This window comes from Geotrypetes seraphini, chromosome 4, assembly GCF_902459505.1.
Source record: "Geotrypetes seraphini chromosome 4, aGeoSer1.1, whole genome shotgun sequence".
Classification (NCBI taxonomy): domain Eukaryota; kingdom Metazoa; phylum Chordata; class Amphibia; order Gymnophiona; family Dermophiidae; genus Geotrypetes; species Geotrypetes seraphini.
The window spans coordinates 287,874,186-287,886,271 of NC_047087.1; the positions used below are offsets into that span (position 1 = coordinate 287,874,186).

The 12,086-nt window shown below is 43.6% G+C and overlaps 1 protein-coding gene across 3 annotated transcripts in view; it reads left to right on the top strand.

Annotated features, from left to right (window-relative positions):
* The window catches only part of KCNIP2 (potassium voltage-gated channel interacting protein 2), an 808,713-nt gene that overhangs the window by 503,227 nt on the left and 293,400 nt on the right, over positions 1-12,086 (top strand). For 2 of the 3 annotated variants that reach the window (XM_033943166.1, XM_033943165.1), the window contains exon 2: positions 4,067-4,178. The exons of the other annotated variant lie outside the window; for it this stretch is intronic. In XM_033943166.1, the coding sequence (XP_033799057.1) occupies positions 4,148-4,178 (31 nt within the window). In that variant the 5' untranslated portion in view covers positions 4,067-4,147. The remainder of the gene's footprint in view (positions 1-4,066; positions 4,179-12,086) is intronic. 3 annotated transcript variants of the gene reach the window in all.

Sequence of the window (12,086 nt, forward strand, 5' to 3'; positions counted from 1 at the left end):
TATGCCTCCCAGCACACCCCTTCCCCAAAGCAGCCCCCTTTCCCTCTCCCCCTCCAGTTCCTCCCTGACTGTCTCTCCATGGCCCCCTTCTGTCTCCCCTCCCCCAAGCAAAGCTGTCTGCCTCCCAACACACCCCTCCCCCCAAAGCAGCCTCCGTTCCCTCTCCCCCTCCAGTTCCTCCCTGACTGTCTCTCCATGGCCCCCTTCTGTCTCCCCTCCCCAAAGCAAAGCTGTCTGCCTCCCAGCACATCCCTCCCCCACAGCAGGCCCCTATCCCTCTCCCCCTCCAGTTCCTCCCTGACTGTCTCTCTGTGGCCCCCTTCTGTCTTCCCCCCTCCAAGCAAAGCTGTCTGGCTCTCAGCACACCCCTACACCAAAGCAGCCCCCTTTCCCTGTCCCCCTCCAGTTCCTCCCTGACTGTGTCTCCGTGGCCCCCTTCTGTCTCCCCTCCCCCAAGCAAAGCTGTCTGCCTCCCAACACACCCCTCCCCCCAAAGTAGCCTCCTTTCCCTCTCCCCCTCCAGTTCCTCCTTGACTGTCTCTCTGTGGCCCCCCTTCTGTCTTTCCCCCCAAGCAAAGATGTCAGCTTCTCAGCATACCCCTACCCCAAAGCAGCCCCCTTTCCCTCTCCCCCTCCAGTTCCTCCCTGACTGTCTCTCCATGGGCCCCCTTTTGTTTTCTCCCCCAAGCAAAGCTGTCTGCCTCCCAACACACCCCTCCCCCAAAGCAGCCTCCTTTCCCTCTCCCCCTCCAGTTCCTCCTGACTGTCTCTCTGTGGCCCCCCTTCTGTCTTCCCCCCCCCAAGCAAAGCTGTCTGCCTCTAAGCACACCCCTACCCCAAAGCAGCCTCCTTTCCCCCTTCCCCTCCCCCTCCATAGAGAATTTTTACCTGCATGGGACACCTGCAGCACCGGCACCATACCCTCCAGCCGTTCCTCTGAGCGAAACTGCCACCACCGCTCAAACTCCTTCACGCGCCGCCCGCCTATACACTGTTGAGGCTGCCGTGCACCATCCCCGTGGTCTGGCCGATTCCCTCAGTCCCTTGCTGCCCCCCTTCCCTTCCTGCGGTCCCGACAAACGTGCAGACTCCAGCAGTGGCCGCAGCACTCTAAACACGCTGCTTCGCGGCCTTCTACTGCCCTGATTTGCTCTGCCGTGTCGGGCAAAGCAAATCAGGGCAGTAGAAGACCGCGAAGCAGCGTGTTTAAAGTGCTGCGGCCGCTGCTGGAGTCTGCACGTTTGTCGGGATCGCGGGAAGGGAAGAGGGTGGCAAGGGACTAAGGGAGCCGGCCAGACCGCAGGAAGGGAGGGTCGGATGGGAGGGTCAAACCGCAGTGGGAGGGTCGGATGGGAGGCTGAACGAGAGTTTGGGTGTGCCAGGGAGGGGGGGAGAAGACGCCGACAACGAAGACGAACTGTCTTACAGGGAGGGGGAAAAACCATAAGCACGCATGCGCACTCCTGCGGCCACAGACCTACAGATCATGGAAGCACGCAGTTAAGAGTGCACATGTGTGGCTAGGGTTTTATTATATAGGATGTATGTCTTTCTCTCTCCCTGGCCCTTTTCTTTCTGTCTCTTTCCCTTGACCACTGTCTGTCTTTTTTTTTTGTTTCTCTCTTTCTTTTCTTGGCTTCTGGCTATCTGTCTGTCTTTATTTATGTCTGTCTCTCTCCCTTTCTGTCTGTCTCTCTGTCCCCCTGTCTGTATATCATTCTTTCTCTCTTTCTCCTTGGCTGCTGGCCGTCTGTATGTCTTTTTTTCTCTTCTTAGCCGCTGACCGTCTATATGTCTTTTTTTTCTTTCTCTCTCCTTGGCCGCTGTCTGTCTCTCTGCATTTTTTTTCTTTCTCTCTCTCTCTCCTTGGCTGCTGGCTGTCTGATTTTCTGTCTGTCTGTCTTTCTGGCACCCTGTCTACCTGTCATTGTTTCATTCTCTCTCTCTCCTTGGCTGCTGTCTGGATGGCTGTTTGTCTTTCTTGCTATCTGTCTCTCTGGCCCCTTGTCTGTTTGTCTTTCCTTCTGTCTGTCTGTCTCCTTTTCTGTCTGTCTCTCTGGCTCCTTGTTTGTTTGACTTTCTGTCTGTCTTTCTCCCTGTCTGTCTCTCTGGCCCTCTGTCTGTCTGTCATTCTTTCTTTCTCTCTGTCTCCTTGGCCGCTGTGTGGATGGCTGTCTTTCTTTCTGTCTGTCTTTCTGCCTGGCCCCCTGTTTATCTTTCTGGCTGTCTCTCTGCCTGGCCCCCTGTCTCTCTCCCTGGCCCCCAGTTTTTTTTTTTTTCTGTCTCTCTGTCTTTCTGCCTGTCTCTCTGCTTGGCCTCCTGTCTCTGTCCTTGGCCCCCTGCCTGTATTTCTCTGTCTCTTCTGGCCCCCTTCTGTCTGTCGGCCTCCCAGCACACCCCTCCCTCCAAAACAGCCCCCCTTTCCCTCTCCCCCTCCACTTCCCTGAGCCGTTGTTTTTGGGTTTTTTTATCTTGTAACAACGGCTGCACACCCTCCTGCAAAGCAGCACCGGAACCGACACTCTCCACTAACAGGAGAGAAAATGCCGGCACTGCCACTGTGAAACCGCAACTGCAACCGCCATTCTCCTGCCCCGACAAACCGCCAAACGCGCCTGACGCCGACCGCGCTGACACACAGTCGCGCGCCTTCAGCCACTGCACGCGCCTCCAGCCCCTGCAAGCGCCGTGAGGTGTAATAGAATTCTGCCACAAAAGCACACCTCACGGCGCCAGGAAACACGAAATTTCAAGAGCGCATGCGTGCTCTAGGGTTTTATTATTATAGATGCATTCATTCATTCAAAACAATTTCTAACATGCTTAAACCTAAGTGGTTTACAAAATACAAACATAATCATAATCTCACATACAAAACATTTAAAATAAGCAGCACGTAATTTATCTAGCATTCACCTCGGCCAGTATTATATTCCAGTCAGTTAAAGGACTCCATAAACAAAGTTGTTTTCAATACCTTGAACTTCTGTACATCAGGGAGCAACCTTAATGGTCCAGTCAAACTATTCCATAATGATATACCTGTCACCCAAAGTTATCTCAATTACTTCAGCAAACACAGATAAGTTTTGTATATACATATTTGGAGCTGTTTGCCCATGTTGTTGAGCTGCTGCTTTTCAACAAAATTCAATGCAATGATAGAAACCTCTTATGCCAGTTTTCAAACCTACCGGGTTTTCCCGGAGGTTTTGGTCTGAAATAAAAAAACATCTGTTTCTGAGCACTGTTTATTTACTCATGCTAAGTGTGTGTGACTGATTGAAGAGAACATTTACTCTGCCTCTCCTTTTTTTGATATCCAGTAGTTTTCTGAGGGGGGACTTTTGGAAAAATTTGTTCTTTCCTATTCATGTGGTATTTGCATAGTATACATGTAGTAACTCAGGGGTCTCAAAGTCCCTCCTTGAGGGCCGCAATCCAGTTGGGTTTTCAGGATTTCCCCAATGAATATGCATGAGATCTATGTGCATGCACTGCTTTCAATGCATGTTCATTGGGGGAAATCCTGAAAACCTGACTGGATTGCGGCCCTCAAGGAGGGATTTTGAGATCCCTGTAGTAACTCATCTGTTACCCGTCGCAACACTCCCTCTGACCTTAAAGGTCTAGTTCAGGGGTAGGCAATTCCGGTCCTCGAGAGCCATGGGCAGGTCAGGTTTTCATGATATCCACAATAAATATGCATGAGATAGATTTGCATCTCAAGGAGGCAAATCTATCTCATATATATTCATTGTGGATATCCTGAAAACCTGACCTGCTTATGGCTCTTGAGGACCGGAATTGCCTACTCCTGGTCTAGTTGTCTGCTATAGGCTCATTACTTGCGTCAAATACCAAGGGATCTTATAATGAATAACTAGAACTTTAAAGTCAATAAGGAATTTGACAGGTAACCACTGAAGCCATTTCAACAATGGTGTTACGTGTTCAAATCTGCTTCCATCACATATCAAACGTGCTGCCCCATTTTGAACCACTATTATAACACTAAACAAGATTATTTCTGCTCTAAACTGTTCTTTCTACTTATATATTGTAGTGACATTTTTACAACTGCCAAGTATCAAAAGATTATTCTCTTCTCAAGTTATTTTCATCCAGCTTTAAAGAGAGAGTTAAAATGGGGATGCAGATGTCACAGAAATTAAATGGTAAGACCCTCATCCTTAATTTTGCCACCTGTATTATTAGGAGGGGGGATAGGACTTGACTTGTATAATGCCTTTTTGTGGTTAAACATTCAAAGTGGTTTACATATATACAGATACTTATTTTTTACCTGAGGCAATGAAGGATTATGTGCCTTGCCCAGGGTCACAAGGAGCAGCCTTAGGATTGCAGCTATACCACTAGGCCACTCCTTACCACCATAAACATAAGAAGTTGTCCGTTCTGCACAGGCTGCCGATGGAGGCGCGTGTGAAATTTAAGTTTGGCTGTTTTTGTTTTAAGGTTTTATTTGGGTTAACTCCTAAATATATAACTGACCTTTTTTTTCTTTCTCAACTAATAGACATAAGAGAAGCTCACACTTGAATTTTATCTCCCCACCGGTTAGAGGATGTAAACTTAAAAAAATATCTTCAACATCTTTTTTCGTATCGGGCAGCATTATGGGGTAAAGATTTAGAAAAATTGCTTTTGCTTATTATGAGAAATTTAGGAGACACCTAAAAACATATTTGTTCTTGAAGCATTGAGGTAGCTGATTTGCAAAATCTTATACAATAACTAATCTTAAAGGTTTATAGTTGCTAATTTTTAACTTTGTAAGTTTTACTCAATTTTAGCATTTTTAACTATTGTAAACCGCATAAAACTTTACGGTCCTGCGGTATATAAACTTTTTATTATTATTATTATTGTTTCAGGACCAATTACATACCTTGTTATGATTTTCACTCCTGAGTAAGCTCAACCTACTGTTATGCATCTGTGTATGGATTTTATGAGTGTTATATTGCCAACTGCTGTGAGGAACAGTTATTGTTTCATGCTCAATACCCTCAGATGTTTTGATTCCTGATGTATCATATACCAGCAGACCAATGTGAACTAATTCGTCAAATTTACAAATTCTTTAGGGCTTCAGACATGCCATTAATTGTTTCGCTGATATTTTTAGCGATACAAAACATGTTTTTATATGGCCATGGCTGTGGCTTCTTCATTTGCCCATATAGATTTATTTTTCAATTTCTCTTGTCTTTTATATTTTTTAGTTTCTCTTACTTTTTGTATATAAAGTGCTTCCCATAAATAGTTTATTTTTTTTAAAAAGTTAACTTATCTTAACAAATTGTCGTTTCCTTAATAGGATCGGGTCGGGGCTTGTCACATCGACATGTTTCGCCGTGAGGCTTTTTCAAGATACAGTCCCCCTTTTTTCAATTCAAACTGACCATCCCGATATGGGATAGATCAGAAGGTTTTGGATATCGGGATGGTCAGTTTGAATTGAAAAAAGGGGGACTGTATCTTGAAAAAGCCTCACGGCGAAACATGTCGATGTGACAAGCCCCGACCCGATCCTATTAAGGAAACGACAATTTGTTAAGATAAGTTAACTTTTTTTAAAAAAAACTATGTATGGGAAGCACTTTATATACAAAAAGTAAGAGAAACTAAAAAATATAAAAGACAAGAGAAATTGAAAAATAAATATATATGGGCAAATGAAGAAGCCATATAAAAACATGTTTTGTATCGCTAAAAATATCAGCGAAACAATTAATGGCATGTCTGAAGCCCTAAAGAATTTGTAAATTTGACGAATTAGTTCACATTGGTCTGCTGGTATATGATGTTAAATAGGGACTAATGTTAAGGAAGTGACTGGACATTTACTTGATTCCTGATGTAGGCACATTCATCAGCACATGGCATCATGTTGGGTCCTCATCTTCATCTGCTAGAAATATAGACAAACTATTTTTAACCTACGGACATTTCATCAACTTTTTAATTTATGAACTGATCATTAATACATTTTTAAAATTTGGAAAATTCACACCAAGGCTCCTTTTACTAAGGTGCGCTAGCGTTTTTAGTGCACGCAGGATATTACCGCATGTTACGTGGCTAGAACCAACTTAAGGTCTAATGCGTGCTATTACGCGCGTTAATGCCCTAACGCACCTTAGTAAAAGGAGCCCCAGGGCTCCTCTCTATTGTAACATAATATAGTAGATGATGGCAGATAAAGTGGGGGGGTTTTATGGGGGGGAAGGGTTCCTTACTTTTTCTTTACCCAGCAAACTGCTGTGAACCAACAGTCTATTGATATCGGGAATATAAAAAAGTTTTAATTAAAGTCACACACAGCTCAGCCACACGAGGGCATGCAAGCTCTTTATTTCTACTGAGCAAAGTGGGGTTAAGAACCTGCTGGCAACAGTGCGCCTTCAAATCCTTTGAATCATGCCAGCTGAGAAGAATAACTGCTGGTTCAGGAAGCAAACATTAATATTGTCCTGGTAGAAACCACATGTCACTAAAGAAGAAAACGAGACGGAGCAATGTCTTTCTAGCAGCAGATCTTCTGGCGGCTGTATTCATTATATTATATTATTATATTCAGTAATTAATTTCCAAACACATATCTGCATCAATAGAAAAAAATATATAAGGCACTCTGGGGGACTCTCTCTTCTCTTTCTCACCCCTTGTGTTGCTTTCTTACTTACCTTTCGCCCTCCGTCATCACCCTTCTTTTCTTTCTCTTCCCTCTTCTCGCCTGACTTTTTTTCTTTTTTTTCTTTTCTTGAATATCTTCCCGCTACTTATCACAACACCATAGAATATTTTTACCTTTGTTTGTATGTATCTAACGATTTTCTGTTGTGCTTGAATAATTGTTTTTGCTCATTTATTGTTCCACGATTATGGTATTGATATTGATTGTTTGTTTCTCTCCTTTTTTTTGTATTTTGATAAAATTTTCAATAAATTTTCAGGAAAAAAAATATATATAAGGCACATAAAACATCAAAACTAACATGGGCCTGCTGTACTATAATTAGCAGATTGTAAAGATTTTTTTAATATGGCAATGCATATAGATTGTGTGCTGCTCCTAGAAGATAAACTGAAAGGTAAATTGATAGCTAATCAGCAGACTGGACTGTAACAACACATCTTGCTTTTTATATTTTTTGTGAAGTAGGATACGGGCTTTAAGGAGACAACTTTTTGTTTAACCACAAACATCTTCAATAGTTAATGGTAACAGCAAAAACTTATTGAGGATTGGTTAATGAGCTCTGTAAAGTATGCTATGAGTTTAGGAAACTGTGAATTAATTAATATTCTATGAATATCCTTTCTTCTATGTACCATTTATTTATATATTATTTATATCAAACCATCAGGGTACCTGAAATGTTAAAAGATTTTTACAGCTTCCTTGGCTTTAAAAGCTCACAGTGTAAGCGTGAGTGCAAGGAGACTAATTTTGGTGTTTACTCCTTGTGAATTGAACAGGACCTCTACCTGACACCTAAAATAAATGTTATTTTGCTCCTCATCATCATTTTGCTGTGTGGTTCCAGCTTATTCTGGCTCCAGGGCCCACCTTCGTTCACGTTACCATACCCCAGTAATTAGAAACTAGCTCTCGTTAACATAAAATGGGACCTGTGCAAAACTAGGATGAATTAGTGGTAAAATAACATTTATTAACGGTAACCCACGTTGATAGCTTCTCCCTTTAGTGGCCAAAAGTTAGGCTGCTAAATTCATTTGCCTAGATGTAGGAGGCTGTTCCCTACTACTGAAAAAAACCAGTGATAATAAGCTCCTAACATTTTTCCCCACTCTAAAGCTACCGCCTTAGCCAATTTTTAGGATCCTAGATTTAGGAGCACATTTGAAACCAGATCCTAGGTGGAGCGAAGGAGTAGCTTAGTGGTTAGAGCACCAGGCTTGACATTCAGGGCTGTCTGGTTAAAAGTTACTGCTGCTCCTTGTGACCTTGAGCAATTCACCTAACCCTCCATTGTCTCGGATACAAAATTAGATTGCAAGCCTTCCAGGGAGAAAGAGGTACCTAGTGTACCTGAATGTAACTCATCTTGAACTACTACTGAGAAAAGAATGAGCCTAAGGGAAACAATGCACTGGGAGAGAGGCCTAAGATTCCAATTGGCCCAGGCGCCTAAGGCCAATCAGGCCCTTAGGCCCCTTCCTGGTGCGTCCCACAATGCACTGGGAAGGGGCAGGCCTGCCATTCAGATGAAGGCAGGCCTACTGGATGGATGGAGGAAGCATCAGGTTGGCCAACTACTGAAGGTAGGGGGGGTTCGGGTTGGTTAAGGGGAGTTGGTCTTGCTGGGCTAGGTGGGGAGGGGTCCGGCCGATCTGGGAGGATTCCAGCTGGGGGTTTGGTAGCCTACCTTTGGGGGGGTCCCTCCTGGGCGTGGTCATTACGGGGGTGGGGAGTGTCTGGCAGGAGGGACTGGGCATCCCTCCTGCCACAGTCATTACTGGGGTGTGGGGTGTCCAGCAGGAGGGACTGGGCATCCCTCTTGCTATGGTCATTACGGGGGTTGGGGGACATCACTCCTGCCAGGGGATATGTCAGCGGGGTGACATCAGGAGAAATTGGGCACTTCTCCTGCTACGGCCATTTGGGGTCTGCTTTTGGGGATCCCAGTAGGAGAGACCAGACATCCCTCCTGGCAGTAGTGTTCATGCAGGGGGGACGGGCCGCGGCCGCTAAACTGATCATGGCAGGGAGATCCCTTTCCGCCATCAGTTCAGTGGCAACGCGATTCTCTAACCGACGCCTGTAATATGGGTGCCAGTTAGAATGGTGGTTAGGCAACTTAGGGCAATTCTGTATAGGGCACCCTTGCGCAATTCTCAAAAGCTGCTTAGGCAGCTTCTGAGAATAAGTGCCCTATACTGAATCCGGGCCAAAGTCTACCTAAATGTGATTCACCTTGACCTAGTACAAAGTCACCTAACCCCTGCTCTTATTCCTTTCCTATCTTAAATATGTAAAATTACCTCTATGGGCAGTTGATCCCTCTCTTCGCCATCTTTAAAAATGTTCCACATTGCTAACAGCCCCTTCTCTCACTTCCTCTCTCTCCTATCATATTTTAAATGCATATAACGCTTACAAAAAAAGTTACTAGCAGAATGATTCCTTTCCCTTCTCTTCTTACTGGACATACAAAGAGTGCTAGTTAAGGGACCTGTGAGGGATTAAGGGATTTTCCCTCACTATAAGTGCAGTTATACCACTGGGCAGCAGGGAACATCAGACAAATCTGAGAAAACTATCTGTCCCGGAATGCCTTGAGCTTTGCAGTTCAGTGCAGAGATCCATTAGGGAAGTGATACAGCTCTGCTGAGTCAGAGGGGCAGGACTCAAACAGAGAGGAGTGCTTTTTCCCCAGACTAGAATCATTTGGAGAGGTCCCTGAGAGAGGAGGTCCCGAGGAAGAGACTTCCATTAGAGAACTCTTATTTAACTGTGGGTTGCGGAGAACCATGGGAAGCAGAGAGAGAATTGTGAGAGAGAGAGAGAGAACCCTTCCCTAGCTGTGGGCTGAGGAAAATCCCTGGGAAGTCAAGAAATCTGACAAGGACTGTTAGAAGAGCTGATAGTATAAGACTTTTGATACATGGCTGGCTAAGATAAGCCAACCTTGTTATACTGAGGATTGTGTACTATGTCTGGGTATGGCTGGGACCAGCCATTGAACCTTGCCTAAGAAACTGTTTATACTTGAGCTGAGAAAGAGTTTTGCCTTACCAGAGCCTATGAGGTAACAAGCTCAGGTCTGTACTTAATTAAAAACTGTTACATCTGTAAGAATGTCCAGGCTGTTTATGTGAGTGAGCACAGAGTCCAGGAAAACTCAGACTAGACTCTGCCTCAGGATCCCACTATTATACATTTTGGAGCATTTCAAATTATTCAGCTAAGCAATTCAATTATTATAGCATGGAGACAGCGGGAGAATACCAGTAGTCTATATGGTTTTTTTTAATATAAAGAGTATGGGGCAGCCCAGGGGGAAGGGGAGTGGATAGTTTTATGCATATTAACATATAGCAGAAGGAAAAGGGCTCTAATTACCACAGGTAATGAGCTATAGAAATATTACAATATATGCAGAACCATTAATCTCTGCCAGATGGGAGGTTGGGGGAGGCATGATCCTTATTGCCTGATGATCCAGATCACTTTCAGCCTACCCCTGTTTGAAAGGTATTGATATACAAACAAAATTCTTCCAGAAATGGGGAAGCAGTAGAACTGGAGGACGTGAATTGAGGTTGTAAGGTGGTAGAATTAGGTGTAACATCAGAAAATACTTTTTCATGAAGAGGGTGGTAGATGCCTGAAATTCCCTCCTGGTAGAGGCGGATGATACAAAAATGGTGGCAAAATTCAAAAGTGTGTGGAATCAGAACAGGCTGTTGATGTGTTATGATGAGCAAGAATGGTGTTTATTCAGAAACGGAGAATGGCACAGTGACAGAATTCGTCCCTGTCCCCCTGAATAACCATAGGAAACCATCCCATGTCATTCTTTAGTGTCTATCTCAACCTCAGTCCTTCTACACCAGCATTCTTCAATGCAAGGCTTGAGGGTCAGTGGTTGTGCCCATTCATACTCTGATTCTTATGTGAGCCAACTAAAGGATGATGAACCCATTGTGACATCACTGATGATGTTGGCTCTTAGGCATTGGTAGAATGAGGCATTATGACTTCACAATATCTGCTGTGGATACCAGAGACTGTCATTCTTTAGTGTCTCTCTCAACCTCAGTCCTTCTAAACCAGCATCCTTCAATGCAAGGCTTGAGGGTTAGTGGTTGTGCCCAGTCATACTCTGATTCTTCCTTCTCTTCTTTAAAGAATAGAATACTATTGATTTCCTAGCTTTAAACAACTGGATTAGTTATTACATTACATTAGAGATTTCTATTCTGCCATTACCTTGCGGTTCAAGGTGGATGACAAAAGAGTTATAGAAGGAGGGTTACAAAGGAAGATCTTTGGTCATTTCCAGTGAAGGTAAAGAATAGATCAGGTAGTTTCGGGAAGTTGGTGGGAAGAAGGAGGGAACTTGTGGTGTTAAGACTTTTTCAGGGATTTCTTGAAGAGTATAGTCTTTATTTCTTTTCTCAATATCTATGTCTCAAAATCAACTTACTCAAAATTGGGGCCACTGATAATTAGTTTTTACTAGCACTTTGTCATAGGCATTTGCTGGACTGTTCTGTATGAGGGGGTGCTGAACAGTTCTAAACCCAACCAAGACAATGGCGTGAATATGCAGTCAATGATCTGAAACAATGTCAGAACATAGAATTTCATTTCTGCAAATTGGCACTTAATGAAATAAAATAAAACTCTTTTCAGCTACTGTGGCAAAATAACGCTCAGAATTTAGAAGGTTGGTTGGTTGGGCCGAGAACTTTTCAGCACCCCCTTATAAAGTATGCAAAAAATGTAGGGATGGACCAAAGAAATTCCAGAGACCAAGGGATTAAAAAAAAAACATAAAGTTGATGCTTTGTTATTAAAATCAGTATTTTATCCCTTGATCTTTGGAATTTCTTTGGTATGCCCCTATTTTTATTTTTTTTAAGATCCTTTTTACATGGATTCTGTTTTCCCTTACTTACGGCCTCTTTTACAAAGCCGCACAGCAACAGCCCCAAAGCCCTTTAAATCTCTAGGGGCTTCGGGGCCATTAGCGCAGCGCAGCCGCTAGCATGACTTTGAAAAAGAGGCCATTTTACTTCTGTAAAGCATGTCATATGAACTGCAACTATACAATCATTTCCTTTTGGCTACGAACTAAGCAATTCATCTGTCGTCCATTAGGCTTCTCTCAAATTTCTTTTAATTAATGACAACAAATGCATACTGTAATCAATATTTCAAAATTTGCTTGGGTGATAGGCTATGATACAAAACAATATTAACGATAAGCACTGGAAACATTGTAAGCCCTGTGAAAGTACTGTTCTCATAACAACAGTAATTGGATAAATGTAATTGTGAAATCAATATCCCTAATCTCTAGGGA